This window comes from Pteronotus mesoamericanus, unplaced genomic scaffold (assembly GCF_021234165.1).
Source record: "Pteronotus mesoamericanus isolate MK-2021 breed Mesoamerican mustached bat unplaced genomic scaffold, CSHL_Meso_final scaffold_54, whole genome shotgun sequence".
NCBI lineage: Eukaryota > Metazoa > Chordata > Mammalia > Chiroptera > Mormoopidae > Pteronotus > Pteronotus mesoamericanus.
In genome coordinates, this window is record NW_026555321.1 from 4,984,325 (window position 1) to 5,003,251 (window position 18,927).

The 18,927-nt window shown below is 36.3% G+C and overlaps 1 protein-coding gene and 1 non-coding gene across 3 annotated transcripts in view; both read right to left on the reverse strand.

The window, feature by feature from the left end:
* Positions 1 to 1,159: 1,159 nt before the first annotated feature.
* PDCD6IP (programmed cell death 6 interacting protein) overlaps positions 1,160 to 18,927 on the reverse strand; it is a 53,985-nt gene continuing 36,217 nt past the window's right edge. For both annotated transcript variants that reach the window (XM_054595478.1, XM_054595477.1), the window contains exons 11-18: positions 18,141 to 18,252; positions 17,141 to 17,310; positions 10,634 to 10,882; positions 10,148 to 10,282; positions 8,976 to 9,070; positions 4,067 to 4,190; positions 2,882 to 3,087; positions 1,160 to 2,102 (exon numbers count right to left, since the gene is read on the reverse strand). In XM_054595478.1, the coding sequence (XP_054451453.1) occupies positions 1,928 to 2,102; positions 2,882 to 3,087; positions 4,067 to 4,190; positions 8,976 to 9,070; positions 10,148 to 10,282; positions 10,634 to 10,882; positions 17,141 to 17,310; positions 18,141 to 18,252 (1,266 nt within the window). In that variant the 3' untranslated portion in view covers positions 1,160 to 1,927. The remainder of the gene's footprint in view (positions 2,103 to 2,881; positions 3,088 to 4,066; positions 4,191 to 8,975; positions 9,071 to 10,147; positions 10,283 to 10,633; positions 10,883 to 17,140; positions 17,311 to 18,140; positions 18,253 to 18,927) is intronic.
* On the reverse strand, positions 14,133 to 14,267 carry LOC129061112 (small nucleolar RNA SNORA5). The gene has a single exon (XR_008528080.1). It is a non-coding gene; the product is annotated as a small nucleolar RNA SNORA5 (small nucleolar RNA).

Genomic DNA, 18,927 nt, shown 5'->3' on the forward strand with positions numbered 1-18,927 from the left:
TGGGAACAGGCCTAGCTTGGCACAGGAAATGGGCTTAATGCCTTACTTCTCATTTGGCCCTCAGACGCACTTAGTCTACTTGCTCTCTTCTTTAGCGGATCTTTCCCCAAGAGAATATTCAGGCCAACTTTGTCTTTGTTTCTTCTGCATTAGTGAGAGTTACAAACTAGCAATTTGGAATAACCCTCTCACTGAGTATCTTATGTTAGTATATGATAGCTTGAGTAATAAGAATGTAGAACTTAAATGTCATTTACACAAGAGTCAAACAAGCCCATGTCATACTTTGATGACTCCGCATTAATAAAAATTAGTTTTGATATGTAAAAACTATTTTTTTGCCAAGGTTTTAACTATCGGACTTTAAACCAATTGCAATAGTCCAATGTAAAGTCATTATTATTGCAGTAACATGCCTTCATGTTTTCTACATACAACAAAGTAAGATTTTTTAAAAATATACATATATTTTGAAACCAATCCACTCCTTTTTACAATCATACCCTCAGTCCAACAGTTAAAATAGAAACCCAAACTGTCAATGAAAACAACAGTGGACCAAGTGACAGTATCATTTAAATGAAACAATAATGCAAGAAAAAGTCAGCATTAAAACTTAAAAAATAAGCATAAGCTGATGCACTGGAAAACTGCTCATATGCCCAGTATGTTCAGAAATGAACCTCACACAGAACAGATCCCACCGTGATATCAAACAACTTATTCCTTTCTCATTTTCTCATTCCATGAAGCATATCTCACTATTTTCACTGAGGTTTATACAGTGATTAGCTATCCTGACAGCAGAGATTAATATTAAATACACAGCCTATTCCAGAATTGGCATATGCTCCCAACAACTGTTTTCTGTACTCCCTGAAATAGAAAATAGTCCAATCTTTGGGAGCATGAAAATGAAAGGGCTTAAGTCTATTCACATACATTGTGCATCAAATGTTACTAAGTTAAGACAGTAAGGTGGAAAGAAAGAGAAGGGTACAGTAAATTTTCTTTAAACAATCCCATTATATTAGGCAGTATGATCAATAATGTACTTTAACCAGATTATAAAAAAAATTAATTACCAGAAACTGTAGCAATTTCTTGGAGAAACTAATAAAACATTAAGTATACATATTTATTTGTATATTTCTTTGAAGCATCTTTGGTACCAATTGTGTTCCTTCCACATCATCATAGGACTTTTCAAAGTAAATTTCAAAATTAATTTACTACTCAGCATATGAAAGATAAATTATGATACTATTCTTTTGGTTTTCCTATAAATGTACTTGAACCTGACTATTAACTTGCACTAATCATGCACTTAAACACAGTTCCTGTTTAACTCACGTACACATAAAATGAAACTAATACCAGAAAGAAATTAGACAGTAATGAGAATCAATGACAAAACATAACAATAACAACTGTTCTTAAGTAATTTATTTTTAAATTATAAGATTACAATGCTTTGATTATGCAAAATAGCATAATGGAAATTAAACCAAATCAATAAACCAAAAGAGAAAGAAAACTTGGTTTACTTGAATATCTGTACTTAAACTGTCATAAGTATCTGCTGTCCCAATCACATCTTATGTAGACATAAGTATGATCATTTCAAAGGTTTCACTTGTGGGTTTAATTTCTCATTTTCAACTTTTATGAACTGTAATATAATTTATTTCAAATCCTATTATACCTAGTGTTTGTACTGCAACAGCAGCAAGTCTCACATGTGCAGTCAAACGTGGAACTGGGACACTAAACAGCTTTTAGTGTTCAGCCGCAGACAAGCATCATACACTGATTCAGCACAGCAGAGTGCATCATATTAACGAGAGCGTGGAGTTTAGTACACTTATTGCAGGATTGGTATTTCTGTCCCTTCTGACTGAACCAGCTGAACTTCTGAGCTGACATATTACTGCTGTGGATAGTAAGACTGCTGTGGGGGCTGAGGGAAGGGGTATGAAGGCTGCTGGGGTCCTGGATACGGAGCCTGTCCGGGGCTCTGTTGATACAACGGTGGATATGGCATGTTATACTGGCCGTATGCATAAGGATTATAGCCCATGGGCATGGGCATTTGGCAATACCTGTTGGGAAGAAGAAAACAAAAGAATTGGGTTGGTAAATCAAATACTAAAAAAATGAAACATAACAATTACTCTAAAACCCAGTTTTTTCAAGAAAGCATTGTCTCCATTTCTCAGGCTAATAGAGAACATCGGAAAGAAAAAGCAGCTTTTTCAAGGTACCTGTTAGGGAAAAGTGTTCCTAATCCTGTTATTAACTGAAATAAAAGAACATCAAGTTCACTGTAATGCATATAAATTTACTATTTAAAAAAGTTCTAATAGTTGGAAGACATGGCCTTATTATGTAAAGTTTGAAGCACACTTAAAAAACCAGTCAAATGCCTTGATTTTTAAGATTAACAAATTATCACAAAGAAAGCTGACCTTTAAGAAAGTACATTCCATAATTATATAAATTTCTGCTCAATAGTTTATCAAAATGCCAAGATTTCAAAGTATAGGTTTATGAATAAGACCATATCAGTCTTGCTTATGCTAAGCTCAAAAAAGATACTTGATCACCTAAATAAACAAGATCAAGAAAATACATTTTGAATTCCAGATTTATTTAATATGAACCCATTATGAAAAAACTAAAAACATATATATGCTTAGGAAATGGCCACCCAACCACTCAAGTAAGTGACTAACATTTTTATTTGTGTACAAGCTGACAATGTAGCTTATTCATTCATGACACAACATCCATTCAGAGAAGCAACAATCCCATTTTTAAAAGGTTAACCAGAGCTAGAAACAGAGCCAGTTCACTGGGACGCACGGAGTCTCAGCCTTACCCGGGGTATCCTGGGTAGGTGGGGTAGGGGGGCCCCTGGGCCTGTGGAAGGGGGGCGGAACCAGGAGCCTGCGGAGGAGCTGGCGCAGTAGCTGCAGCCCCCACGGGAGCGGGAGCGGGAGCGGGAGCGGGAGCTGTCGCGGAAGGAGCACGACCAGCTGGAAGCACAGGAGGTGGAGGCCGGGCTGGGGGCTGGGGCTTAGTTGTCTGTAACAAAAAATCAGCACTGATTACAAAATGTTTCATGTTTCTCTCAAATTGCTATCAACTAAAATAAATGAGGGCATATGAGAAACTCTATAATCTAACCAGATACACTTTTAATTTCCATTCTTAAATGTTGGCTCATTACTCTAGAAATGTATCATATTTGAGGAATGATTCTGAGTCTGTGGATCCTCCGTACCCACTGCTCTTTTACTCATGCCTCCTACTTAATCACTGCTACTGCTCCCACCAAAGGTTAGACATCTGAGGTGGAAGGAAGGAGCAGGTCAGGTACAGCTTACTACTGTAATCTCATCCTCCCTGGTCCAAACATTTTATGAAAATTTTCAAACACCAGAAAACTTAAAAGAACAGTATAATGAACATGTAAGTTCTGATATTCTCCTACATAATCACAATACCATGTCATCCTATGAAAATTAACACATATTCCCAAATATCCTCAAGTATCTACTCCACATTCAAGTTTCCTTATTTATCAAAAACAAAAACAGAAACAAAAAAAAGCTCTTACAGGTATTTTCATGAACCAAGCTCCAATTAAGGTTCATGTATTGCTCTTGATTATGAATCTTTCCTCTTTTTTAATCTAAAACATTCCCTCTGCCTAACATTTTTCTATGAAACTGACTTTTAGAAAAAACCAAGCCAGGTGTCCCGCAAAATGTCCCAGTTCTAGATTTGTCCAATTGTTTCCTAGTGACACAATTTAACTTCTTGTTTTATCACTGTATTTGCTACAAACTGGAAGTTGATTCTAAAGACTTGATTAGATTCAAGTTAAAGTTGTTTGGGGGTTTTTTTTGGCAAGAATTCTTCACATTGCAAAACATCAGACTGGTCACCTGACAAACATGGTGATACCAGACTTCTCCAATGTAAAGTCTGTTTTATCCTCTACAGCAAGCAAGTTGTCACTAATATAAAACTTCCATTTTCAAAATGTCTGCTTACTGACCGCCATGGTTCTTGGTGCTGGTGTTGGGGGCGTGGGGGCATGCCCTCCTGCTGGCGAGGACTGATACGCAGGTGTCGGAATCGAAGGAGCACTCGGTTCTCTGGCAATGCTTTGCTGCAAGTCCCTTATTAAAGACAAAAGTGTTAGAAATCAACACAATATAAGAAAACCCAATACATAAACTATCAGGTAGTTTTCTTCATTCATGAAACACTGAAAACAATTATAGTATTTTAAAATAGGCTACATTTCTGATCTTGACTAGAACTAGCTTAAATCTTCTCTCTACTATTTAATAAAATGGAGTTAGTTCTTATTCTGCTTCTGAAGCCAAGGAAAAAGGTCAGTTTTTTCAGAGGTACAGTTATGGCTGGAGTAAAGACCATGTCAGACTGAGCAAGTGGTCCTAAAAGACTGCCCACTCTTAATAAGAGGTCATTCCCTAGTAGAGGAACTCCTAACTAATAACCTATCTAAAAGTAAGTAATCAGAAAATTACAACTGCTTACCTAGCTAATATTTTAATCCCTGTATTTTATCAGTGTTTACAGAAACCAAAACAGGTGAAAAAGCTAACCTACTCAAACCACTTTGTAAATTTCTTAACAAACACTTCCTAGAGATATTTTTTTTAATGTGGCACTGTGATATTTTATGTTAAAAAAAATACTTCGATATCTATTACTAAGGTAAATTCTTAAAAGACAGGATTGTTAGAAAGACCACTAAAATACAGTATTAAAAACCAGAAAAATATCTTTAAATCCCCTCTCACAACTGAGACCCATCCCAAAATCTCACTGAACAAAACAGATGTGCTGTAAGTGAAAATTACACACCAGGTATCTAAGATTTAGTGTGGGAGAGGGAAGGAGTAAAATTACCTCCTTCATAATTTCTACACTGATTATATTTTGAAATGATACTGCTTTGGATATACTGGGTTAAAAAAAATATATTACTAAACTCTATTTCACCTGTTTCTTTTAGCTTTTTAATGTGACTACCAGCAATATTAAATTGTGTGACTGCACAATATTTCACTGTACACATGTAGCTTTATTTTACCAGCTCTAGACATCTGATTTGTTTCTATTCATTTACTGTTGCCAGTAATATTGGACAGTTGTGTCTTAGAACATTCATGCCCACACTATTCACAGTATAATAGCCCAAAACTTAAAAGTACTCAAATACTTAATAACAGTACAGATAAACATGTAGTATATTCATTCATACAATGAAATACATACAGAAACATCATACAGATGAATATCACAAAAAGAATGTTGACTTTTGAAGGCAATCACAAAAAAGTACATGACTCCATTTATTTACAGTGCAAAAATAGGAGAAACTAGTGTATACTTTCACAGTCAAGATAGTGGTTGCCGTAGGGGAAGTGGGTAATGACTGGGTGGATTCATGAGCTATGCTTCTGGGGTGCTGACAAGTGCTCACTGCGTGGGTGTATTCAGTTTGTGAGAATTCAACAAGATATATATCTATATATATTTTTCTTGTGTTTCTATTTTACATTCAATAAAAATGTTTTAAAGAATTTAAGTCCTGAGCATTAACAGTGATTTTAACAAAATAAACTCTTAGATTTATATGACAACTACTGGGCCTACTTTTCTGCCATTCACCTCTCTCTCACTGAGCTGAAATCACTTGACAAGCTTTTGTCTGTCTCACTGATAAAAAATTTCAAGTATTTTTCCCAGTTTGTTACTTTTTTTTTTAATCTTCACCTGAGGACATTTTCATTTGCTTTTTGAGAGAGAAAGAGAGAAGAAGGGAAAGAGGAAGGGAGAAAAGAGAAACATCAATGCAAGAGAAGCATCGATCGGTTGCCTCTATATTAGCACCCAGGCCAGAACCAGGGTCCTATGTGCCCACGCCCAGACCAAGGGTGAACCTGCAACGTAGGCATGTGCCCCGACTGGGAATCAAACCTGTAACCTTTCAGCTACAGGACATCAATCCAACCACTGAGCCACATTGGCCAGGGCCGCAGTTTGTTACATTTTTGACTGCTTACCAGGTTATGAACTTAGCCCTTTTTTTAATGGCTTCTGGATTTTAAGTCAGAGCTAGGAAAAGACTTCCCATTTTAGCTTTATTAAGGAATGCTCCCATATTCTCTCTTAGACTTTACCCTTCATTTTACACACTTCAAGTCTGATCAACTTGAAATATGTTCATGTATAAAAGTAACTTTTGTTTTCTAAACGCCTAGGCAGTTGTCTCTAACTTAATCTGATTGGTTTAAGAACATTTTTACACTAAATTCACATATGCATTTGAACCTACTACTATTTTCTATTGTTTTGGGGCTGTCTAAACATGTACCCGTACCAAATGTGTTTTTAAGAGACAATATTACATATTTTAATATCTGATAGAATTAGTTTCTTCTTGTTGTTCTTTTTATTCAATTTTCTTGGCCAATCATCTTTGTTTTTCTACTTGAGCTTTGGGATCCATTTGTCTAGTTTCAAATGACAACCTATTGATTTTTTTTTAATCAAAATAATGTCAAATGTCTAAGTTTACTTAGAATGACATCTTCATGAATCTGAGTCATCCTATCCAAGAACACTATACGTCTTTCACCTTGCTGAATTCTTCTTACGTGTGCTCAAATAGTGCTTAAAAGGTTTCTTCATACAGATCTCATGTATTTTATCATTTTACTATTGTAAATAGGGCCTTTTCCTCCATTGTATTTTCTATATGTCTATTTATATGAAAGATTTTGGTTTCTACACATTTTTATGATCAACTATGTTTGGTAATAATTCTTTTATTTGCAGAGTTTTGGGGGTTGAATCTCTTGAGTTTGCAAACGGTACAATCATAAAATTTGTAAGTAGTGATAGTTTTACCTCCTCCCTTCCAATTTTTATATTTGTGATGTCTTTCTCTTATCTAAATGTGCTGGCTGGCACTGCCAATATATTATTAAATAATAGTGTTGGTGAGCATCTATTGTCTTTTCCTGACTTTATGGGGAATATTTACAGTTTTTCTCCATTAATCATGATGCTGAGTTTCGTGCAGGTAAGATAGGTAGGTAGGCAGACTGACAGACAGACACATGCATATAGTTTTTTCATGTGAAGGAAGTATTCATCTACTCCTGTTTCACTGAGTACCAGAATAGTTATTTTCTCAAATGCTTTTCCTTCATCTATGAAGAGACTCTTTTTCTCTTTAGACTGAGAAATAATGAACTCATGCACTACTGGAATAACTTCCCCCCTTTCCCCTTTGGTAATGGTTCTTTTTTAACATACTGCTAACTATCAATGGTAAGTATTTAAGACTTGTATTCACAAATGAAACTGGCCTGAGGACTGTGTTCCGTTTTAATCTTTGTTGGCTTTTCTTAACAATAAAAGTAATCTGCAGGGAGATTTTTTTTTAAACCTCTGGAATCCATTAAAAAGCATTCTAATTATTTGCTTTTTAAAGGTTAGCTAGAAATATTCAATAAAATCAAGTGGCCCTGCTCTTTCTTAGGAGTGGAGGGAGATAGCTTCTTGACATCTACTTCCATCTCTTCCACGGACAGCTGTGAATAAGGGACAGAGGGTGAATAAATGTGTGGCCGGCTGAGAGCTCAAGGCTGGTTCATGAGTACAGCCACTCTGAGTTCTGCATGCTCTTTACTAAAGAACATGGGACTCTGCACACACCCGAAGGACAGTCTGGCTCATGTCTGCCTTCCTATAGTCCCTGTAACAATCACTCCACTTTCTCCACTGCCGCCAGCCTGAACTTTTCTAGCTTTTTACAAACTGACCTGCAGTCTTCCCTGACTACATAAAGGGTCCTGCCATTATTTTAAGGCTAATAATTTATATGCCTTGCTGTTGGCTGGCAGTTACTGTTAATTTTTTCCAACCAAATGATACATCCTTCAACAAGCTTGTACTTATTTTAGGAACAGGTTCTTGAGTGTTATCATTAAATATTTGTTTTATTCACTCTTTTGGTTTTTCTTCTACCAGAGAAACTCAATCCTGTATATACCGGATTTTCTTTACCCATCTTTAATTTTTTAAATCCTATCTTTACTTTGGTTTCATTTTCGTTTTTCTCATTTCTACTCTCCTGTGTTTTCTTCACTGCCTATATTCTCCTTTTGTGCTCCTTCCCATTTCATTTTAGATGTGTGATGGTTTTGTTCTTCTTTCATGAACTCTGATACCACATGTTATCACCTCCTGTTTACTCAGCATCTTGAGTTCTGGCATTTCTGCTTTTTGGTGCTCCTAGAAAGACTGCTTCCTAACCCTTTAAAAAAAAAATGTCATAGTGAAATCTAAGCTCAGAATATTCATCTGTCCTGTGACAATATTATTCTGGTGAATGTTCTTCATCTATTAAGTTTTGTTATATATTTTCCATTTTTTTCTCCTTATAAATATAGACTCTTCATATCAACTCCCTACTGATTACTCAGCACAGAATGAGTCCTACGCTACCAGCCCAGCTTTCTCAGTAGTCTCCTTCAGAAAGCAATTTCACTGATATTTTTTGTGCTATTCACCCTGTCTCCCCATGTTCTGTACCTCTAGTTTATTTAAGGAACCTATTTGCCACTACAAGGTAAACTGCTAATGCTTCCTGTCATTTCCTGAGATCTGCCACGCTGAGCCGTTTTATTATCAGGTGACATCACTGTATTTCTTACCTCTGGAGTTACTGATCCCTTTTATCCTTTTGTGCCCAGATCATGTAGCTGCTTACTTACTGTTTTGTAAAATACCCAAGAAAAAAGGAAATTGCTATCTCACACTGCCAAGTTTTACCCCAAAAGTCTCCACAAGGCTTTTTTGGTTTTTGTTTTTTTTAAGAAAAGTACTTAAGTACAATTTGATACAGAAAACAAACTTACTTTAAGAGTTCATCTCTTTCTGTCTTCCGTGCAAATACTATATCACTGCATTTGTTCTGGAACCTGACCAGGATTTCAGTCAGTTCATTGTAAAACTATAAGCAAAGAACAAATATAACTAACAAACCAGAACAATTTTTTAATACAAGGAGATACACAATCTTAAACATCATTTGTCAATAATAGTTAAAAATGAAAAACTAAAATTGTCTGCATGAGACATAGTCATACTACTTAATATTAAAAAAGAGCTAAGGCTCCTAAAGAAAATAAAAAATAGTAAGATCACTTTTAGAGAACACTGGTACCACAGCCTGATCATGAACATTTTCCCCGTTCCCAGAGAAAAGCCAGCTGTTTAATAAAGACGCTGGGCCCATTTCCCTGGAAGGACCAGATCTGCACAGTCACTTCAGAAATGCAGGCATCGTCTCAGAAGCCCTTTGGAAGAATTTTCAAAGGGTCTCTGGAGAGTTTTCTCAGCTTATCTAGTCCAATAAAGCACTTTAAATGGAATTAAAATGATATTTCACTATACTCTCTGTTTTGAAAGGCTCTGTAGCACTTCTACCCTCTCTTCAGATGTCTTTATATCATCTCCGTTATATTTACATCAAGGTAACTTCATTCAATGATCACTATGGAGCTGAAGTAACAAAGGAGTGATGTTTCTGAAAAATTTAAAAATCACTTGTTCCCTCATAAGCAAAGTAATTGATAAAAAACAAATATAAGCATTTCCCTAAACTTTTAAAAGAGTAAGCAATAAAATCCTTAAAACAGATTTACAAGTCTATCATCACCCACACCATTAGCACAGAATATAAAAGCTGTATCTATCCACTTTCCCCCACGAAGATCAGCTTTGTTTCTTCATAATTCATTCACTGGTCAACCCTCCATCCCCCAAAAAAGTGTGATTAGCTTTTACTATCTCTGGGCTAATTTCTGCTACACCAAGTGCCTAACTCCTTTCCTACCTGGTAAAATACACAATTCATCAAAGTTCCCATGAAATGTTGTCACCTTCTTTAAGCTCTTATAACAAAACTCTCAGAGGCTACCAAATGTGAGGCAAAAATAACCTGGTCCAACTGGAAAAAATAATTAACTTCCCAAACTACATATTCTCATCTATTCTGGATAGCTATGGTTTCTTTTATACGCCATACCTTTGTGCCCTCCTCCAAATTAGCTACAAGTTCAACAAAGTTGTCATATGCAGTAGCTAAATTCTTCAAAACTTCTTCCCTTAAGTTAGCTTCATTGTTAGATTGTTTCATTTTTGAAAATTCCTGGTGTGAGACCTTGTTTTTTTAAAAGAAAGACTTACGTTATTTGCATGCATTTATGAAATTAGCACAGCTCCTAACATTTTTATTGATACTTTCCCAACTATGAAAAATCATAAGATTACATGCAGGAATTACTAGAAATTTCCCTAATATTTCTTTTGGAGAAGCACTGTGCTTTAAATCTTTCCTTAAGTAAAAATATCACAAATTCATTGCATGTCAAAACAATCAATAATGATTACAGATTTCAATTAATATGTAACACTTGAAAGAAAGACAATCCTAAATGAACAAGGACTTAAACTAAGTTTATCCTTTCTTTTTTAAAAAAAAATACATCTTCTTAATGTATATAAACATCACCTGAATATTTTGAAGAAGTCCTTCCTGTTTCTTTAGAGATTCTTGGACTTTAGTCTTCAGACCTCCATAGATTCGATCCAGTTCAGTAACAGAAAGAGCTTCTTCGTTTATCACACCATCTTGAGCCAGAGCAGTCAAAAATTTGCTTGTCATGTCAAAATTCACTGATTTCAGGTCATTCTCTAGCCCCTCTCTTTCCTTTTTTACTTCATCAAGATTTGCCAACAAGGATTTTAATACATTTACAACCTTAAAAAAAAAAAAGCAGTTTAATTGCCAAAAAAATAAAAAACCAGAAGCCAACTTCAAGAAGGGATTTATATACAAAGGTTCATCCAGAGTCAGGAGGAGATGATTTTCCAGAAAGCCAAGTATAAACTGTACATCAGATTTATTTAGATACAGGCATTGTACCTTTTGGTGGACTCAGATTGTATCAGCAGCAGCCCTAACACTAGCAAGAGATACAATTTACTGAACATTAATTAGATACCAGGCACTGTTCTAAACACTTGATAAATAGAATTTAATGTCCCCCAGGTGAAGAAACTGAGTCTCAAAATGGTTATGTAACATGCCCAAGGTCTGCACAGATACTAAGGAGCAGAGGTGAAATTTGAGACCTAAGTCTGCCTCACTCCAAAAGCAATCTCCTATCCACTCTACATTATACTGCCTACCTCTATGGTATAGGAAAGTGAATTCTGACACATAAGTAACCCTATTCTGCCAACAGAAAACCTGAGAAATAGAGACATATGGAGACAGAAAGAGATACATATGGAAAGAGCACGCTAGATAGGGAAAGAGATAGAAAGATAAAATAAAAGCTGTTTACTTCATATACTGGGAGAGAAAGCAGATTCTTGTACATCTCTTCATATAATTAAGACCTTTATCCCTCTTATTCACCCAATCAGTCTCTGATGTAATTCCACATGATTCAAAAACACTTTATAGTGTTACAGTGTCCAAGGGCCCTCCAATGCCACTTATAAACTACCCTCTTTCACTCACATCTCTTCACACTTTTGCTGGGACCACCAGGGAGAACACCAATCCCAATTCCCTTATCTGCTTGCCCCAACGATGCTCATAAAAAGAAAGCTGGAGAAGAGTCAAAGGAAGAATGGGACACCCATGAACCCCCCACCAATATCCCTGTGTCTGTTCTTAACAGCAGCATTCCAAATCCAATGGATTTCCTCACAAACTGCACATTGATAGGAATTTCCATCTACTCTTCACTCTAGGCCTACTTAGCTCCTAGAAAGGACTGTGCAAAGTAACCTTCCTTTGTGAAGACCAAAGACCTGAGGAAAAGCCTAAAGTTTCTTCTAGGTGATTTTCCTTTTGGCCTGTTTACCAACCACATCTCCTAAGTGTCCTAATCTTAACATCTAGAGTCAATTAAAAAGAAAAAGAAAAGAAAAGAAAATGAGATACAGGCAGTAGAAAGAAATATTACTCTTTGAGGTCCAAGAAGCGTCACATCACAGACACGCTAAAAGGAAGGAAGGAAGAGAATGAATCACACTGGATCGACATGAAACTCCGTTTAAGAAATCTACTGGAATCTGATGTTAGACAATGGTGGATAAAAATCTTATTTCCAAGTAACTTCAAGGAAATGAGGGGGCAGGGGGGAAGAAAGGTACAAGTATATATATAACCTGCACTTTGATAAAAAGAAATCAGAATATAAAGATACACATGCATGTATTATGTATATTTGTATGCATGTATATTTTTTTTTTTTTTGCAAAAAGAAAAGCACTAAGGACCAACCAGAAATTAGTGAATATGATTACTTATACAAAGTGGATGGGAACAAGGTGGAACAAAAATGGATGAGATCTCTCTGAAGGCACTTTTTGTATCATCATTTTTTCACATTCAAAATTAAAATTAAATCAAAACTTGAATACAGAAACAAATGAACTAACAGTTCATCAAAGTGAAACATAATTACACAGTAAGATACTTTAACTCTGACTACATTCCCTTAGTAGACTTAACGGACTTAGTTACTGTGCAACCAAGGGCAGTTTACTACCTGCAAAACTCAATTTTCTCACTTGCAAAATGAGAATAATAATAGTACCTACCTCAGGACTGATGTGAAAACTGAAATAATCCATATAAAGTACACAATGTAATTTCCAACAGAGGGTTAGGTGTTCAATCATATTAGCCATTATTATTAACTAGTAGTTAGGTTTTATGATTTAACTATATTTTGGGTACACCGTGGACTAAAGAAGTTAGGCATCTAAGCATTCACACAGGGATAGAGGAAAAGATTAAGAATTAAAGTATCCTTTTTGCTGAATTATAACTACATCTGTAATTATGTGACACATTTTGTATTGGGGGAATGTAATTGTATATAAATTTTAAAGGGCTGCAACAGTATGATCTGTTAGCATATTTAAACTGGTAATGGAACCTCAACTATGACTTTGAAGACTTTACCCTACAAATTCTGTTTAGCTATTAGAAAAATAAGAAATGTCATTTTCATCTCTCTTTAAGTTATGTCAAACAAAAGCTAGAAAGAAAAAAAAATTGTTCTTGCTTTGGCAGCACATGTACTAAAAAGAAAAAAATAGCCAAGTTAAATAATACTGGGGGAAAAACAGGAATATGTAGAACTGGTTAAAAAATAGTCTTAAGTTGAGAGTTACGAACACTGTAACTTGTGTTTTATATTATAGAAACTGAGATCTTCTCAACAAATAGCTAAAATTGCATTGATAATATCCCCAAGTTAGCCAGGAAGTATTATGAGAAGACAGACATGGTTCACATCAATACAACTTCCTCTTTAGTGAAGAACTAACGGTACACAAGGCAGCAGAATGGGGTGGGGAGAGAACCCCATCAAGATTTTAAGAACCACAAATTCTAATACTAGCTGTGTTATGGAGAAAAGCTAACTTCCTAACTTTCATTTTAGTGAGTTTTCTAATCAGAATGGTAAGGAGGGACCAAAGAGCTATTTAATAAGTCCGATGCCACAATGCTATGATTCTAAGTCTCTGAAAGAAAAGATGCCATTTGAAACAACCAATTTATAATGAACTTTTAAACTATCACATAAAGATGGAGATTCAATGTATGATAAACATCCTCTTTTTTTAACTGTCAAAGTTACAAGTTTAACCATATTTCAGATACTAGCCTCATTTTAACAGAGTAAATAAAGTAGAAAAAATGAATTAGACTCCTTCCACAAATGAAAGGCCAGAATAGTAAGAAAAGGAAACCACTGCCTCAATTTCTTTTAAACCCCAGTTTAAGACTTAACATGTTAACAAGTTAAAGTATATAAATAATTAGAAGTATCCTGTGGTATTTATTTTTATGTTTTACAAACAACTCAATTAGCTTTCAACTACAATTACATTCCTTTACTACGTTAGGGTGTCAGTGGTTATCAATCAAATACTTTTTTTTTTTTCCTTTTTTTTTCTTTTTTTTTTCTTTTTTTTTTTCTTGGTGTCTGTAACCAAATTTATCCCTGAGGCCCAGCAGAGGCGATCAGGGCCCATGAGTCACAGTGTTTCTATGGCAGCCTTCTGGGCCAGTGCCTACCATGGGTGGGGCAGGCACTGAATTTGACATGGCTGCAGCAATCAAATACTTTTGAATCGTTACGTGTTGGGTACTGCTCTACATGCTAAAATAGAGTTCTTTCCTTCGTGGGAGGAAGAGAAGGGCAGAGAAGGAAAGAATTAAACAAATACACAATAATAGACTCATATGGTACACAATGATTCTATTACAAAAGGAGAAACAGAAGCCAAAGGCTTTACCTACTGTCTCCAACAACAGTAGGTAAAGTAAATGTTAAAGTCCTGAGGCATGAACAAGCTTAGCATGTTCAAAGGGGAACGGGGGAAAAAGCCAATCTGGTTGAAGTAGAGTAAATAAAAAAACAAAATGGAGAGAGATGAGGTCAAACAGAAAGGCAGGAATGAGATCACCTACAGTGTCTGAATTTCATCTTTCAGATCAGGGGCTAGCAAACTTCTCCTGTAAAGGACCAGACAGAAAGTATTTTTGGCTTTGTGAACCAATCTGTGCTGCTACTATTCAACCTGCCCTTGTAGTGTGAAAGCAGCCATAGACAAAATGACTGAAGAAGTATGGCTATGTCCCAACAAAAACTTATTTACAGACACTGAAACTGGAACTTCATGTAGTGATCATATGTCATTAAACACTATTCTTTTGACTTGTTTTCAACCATTTAAGAGTGTAAAAAGGGCCCTGGCTGGTGGGGCTCAGTGGACTGAGTGCCAGCCTGAGAACTACAGAGTCACCAGTTCAATGCCCGGTCGGGTCACATGCCTGGGTTGCAGGCCAGGGCCCCGGTGGCAGGCGTGAGAGAGGCAACCGCACACTGATGTTTCTCTCCCTCTTTCTCCCTCCCTTCGCCTCTAAAAATAAATAAAGAAAAATCTTTAAAAATAAAAAATAAAAATAAATAAATACAGTAGTCTACACAGTCCCCAGAGGGACTGAGCCCAGGTGCCCCAGCAGTAACTTACACATTAAGTCCCTTTTCTTGGTCTCCCTTCCCCCCAGGTCTCCCTTCCCCACTCTCTCCCCACCCATCCAGCAATCACGTCCTGAATCAACTACTTGCGCCCAAATCCTTGCCTTTAGAGAAACCCGGGCTAAGACAAAACTCCAGCCAGTCTGCCCCCAACTCCCAGACTCTGCAAATGTAAGAGCTGGCTGTCACCACAGTGCTGCGTACTCACTTTATTGCTTTGAACAAAACAATTCCTAAGTGTTAAATCACACACTGTTCTGAGTATCATGATAAAAGCTCTCGCTGTTCTGCTCTGTCTTGCCCCAGACGTGAATCGTCCCTTTGTCCAGCACATCTGCAGAGTGTATGCTATTCACTGGTTAGTCACTCAGTAGCAGGCTACAGAGGTATCAACGCCTTTGTTTAAATAACACTTATTCTACTTATTAATGGCTCCAAAGACAAGAGAAATGATGCTGGCAATTTGGACAGGCCAAAGAGAAGCCATAAAGTACTCCCTTTAAGTGAAAAGGTAGCATAGTACAGTAAGATATTTTGAGTAAGAGACCACATTCACGTAACTTCTATTATATTACAACTGTTGTCTTTTATTACTGTTGTTAATATATTACTCTACCTAATTTACAAATTAAACTTTATCACTGGCATGTATGTATGTATAAGAAAATATACAGTATATATAGGGTTCGGTAACGTTCCGTTTCAGGCATCACTAGCCCCCCTGGATAAGGAGGGACTACTTTGTCCCATCAGGTGCCCAACCCCGACCCCCCTGGAGAGATTCAGGTTCCGTACATACTCAGCTATGCAGTCTTCTCTTGGCTTAGGGGGCTGGTTTACACTGAACCTCCAGTAGCTTCTCTGGGCACATTTACTCACTCAATCCTTGGATCCGAGACAGGTTTGCTCTTTCTGTCTTTCCTCTCTTCTCATAATGTCCCAACTCCTTGAGAAGTCTCTGAAGAGAGGAGCTCCAAAATGCTGGGCTTTAAGTACAGTGTCACCTGTGTCTTCACAGCACACTTTCTATAGTCACTACTTAGGTTTCTACCCAGTACTACAGTTACCCTTGTCTATGTCTAATCTTCAACACTGGACTGTAATAAGGGTAAAGGCTCTGTATGATTCATCTGTGAATTTTTCAAAGTACCTAGCATAGTGCCCTACACAGATTAGATGTGTAAGTCTTGGTTGAGTAATTAATTACATGAAATGCTTCTGTGAAAGACAAATAAGAAACAATACTGAAAACTTTTGAGATCTACTATCCCAAGGAAGTTCATCTTTTTCAAGTTTTCAGTTGTATTTCTTGTCCTTTGGCTTACTGTCCTGTGTACTTCAGGACCTCTGCCTTACCTACTACATGACCTCCTCAGTCTCTAAATCATACTTGCACTTTCTCCTCTTTTAGGACTTTCCGAATCAGATGACCCACTATTCATTTTTTCCTTCCTGTCAACAGTGGAAAGGCCATGATGATGTTACCCATTTAACATGCACACCTTGTCAACTCTCCTTTCAGAGGTAGTCCCAGTGGAATATGGTGGAACGGTGGAAGGCAGTATAGAATAATGTAAGAAACAAAGAATTGGTGGTCAGAAGAGTCTCTAGGCAAACCCAGGCCTTCCATTTCAGGAAATTTTCTCCCTTTTATAAAACCTTAATTAAATACTGTGAACATACAGAGTATCTAGAATTCAGTACCCAATTCACAAGAGGCATTCAATAAATGGAAATTACTATTACAGGATAGTAATGATATTAGTATAATTATCTATTACTCAGTGTATATATCTTGCTACTTTAAATATAACAACCTCAATTAACATCTGTATTTTTAAAAAGATGTCAGTAAGAAAGAAATCAGGAATTTGCTGTTTGTAACAGCCCAAACATAGTTTTCATAAAGAGATGACCAGCCACATCAAAATGCATCTTCTTACCTCGCTGCCCTGCATGGTCTTTGCTGGGTTGGCAGAAGGGATGGCAGCATTCAGCTCAGGCTCCGGCTTACACAAAAGTGCAATGGTGTCACGGTGAGACTGATAACGTTCTTTCACTTGTCCATCTGCTTGCACAGCTTTGTCCAAAACTGCTCTGAAGTTGGCTCCCTCTGCGGGGAAAAAAAGAATGTTATCAGAGTACAACACTGGTTTAAACAGTAATATTTATAGGTTGATCGTACTTTTAGTTCTGAGCTCTTCCTACAGGCCTCAATTTTTTGTACTTAAATTTCAGCATTTTGGAGCTTTTCCCTTAAGAAGCATCTTACTTTTATCCCCCTTCGACAGGCCCCAAATCACTAGATAAGAGAAACTCACCTCTTGTCCATCTTTGCATTTTTGTTTTTGAAAAACCATTATAAAGCAAAAGCACAGTTATACCTTAAAATACATTTGTGGTCCCTGTTCCACCAAATAAAAGCTAATTGACATTAATCTTTCCCCACAACTCATGAATACAGAAACCATTCATCCCCTTGTTACAACTTATTAAAAAGTATCCTCTCTCAAAGGATCACTGGTTCAATTTGACTTAAAAAAACCAAAGTTTTCAAAATGATAATTTGGCTTCAAATTAACTGTTAAAAATCATCTCTTACCACCCAGGATTCAAGGGAAATGAAATTATAAAATCATATATATAATATGATCTCATTTATGTTTATAAAATATGCACAGGGCTGGAATAGGAAAAGAGTTATAGGATCATTTTAGTTTTCACTTTCACCCTTCTTAAGAATCTGAACTTCTTATAATAAACATGAATCACTTTTGTTATCGTTTTTTATCTTACACTGAACCAAGGAATAACACCTGGGTTTTCATAATAGCAACAGATGCCGTAAAAAGAGGATTACAATTGAGCCTAATTTAATCAAGCAAAAATATGGATCCAAATTGAGACCTTATTCATGTGAAAGTTATTTATGCGCATTTTTACCTGCTCTTAAAGGTTTATAGAGTTCATTGGATGCTGTCCTTTGCCAGCGTTCTTTGAATTTTGCTCTTAAATCATTGTCAGTTGCTTCTTCTTCATCCAACAATCTCAATGACTTAAAAAGGAAGCAAAGCAAGAATGAGGTATTTCTAGTGTAAAAAATTTTTAAGTTTTTTAAATTATCATACTCAAAGTACATTAGAATTAGTGAGATTAGTGAGAGGGGACTACTCTACTGATTAGAATATAAACTGGTACAACAATTTTTGTTGCAGGAATTCGTGTTATAATATATTTAACAAAAGTCTTGTTAAATTAAAGGCTAGGTGAGCCATTACCTTATTCAGTAAAATTAAAAAAGGAAGAATAACTAAGATATTATGTATATCCATATACCAAGGCAACTTTAAACAGATTGTTTTAAGATAAAAATAAACAAAAAGCCACAGAAGCTTCAAAGTTTATGGCTTGGACCTTAGAAGCCATAAACAAAACAGAGAGAAAATGGATTAACTACATGAAAATAAAAGATTTACACTTCTATCCCAACAACACACTGAAAAGTAACAAAAAAACAGTCTTTTTAAGCCCTGGCAGGTGTGGCTCAGTGGACTGAGTGCCAGCCTGTCAACCATAGGGTCACTGGTTTGATTCCCAATCAGGGCACAGGCTTGGGTTGTGGGCCAGGTCCCCAGTAGGGGGTGTGCGAGAGGCACACATTGCTATTTCCCCCTCTTTGTCCCTTCCCCTCTCTTTAAAAATAAAATAAAATTTTTTTAAAAAACTGCAC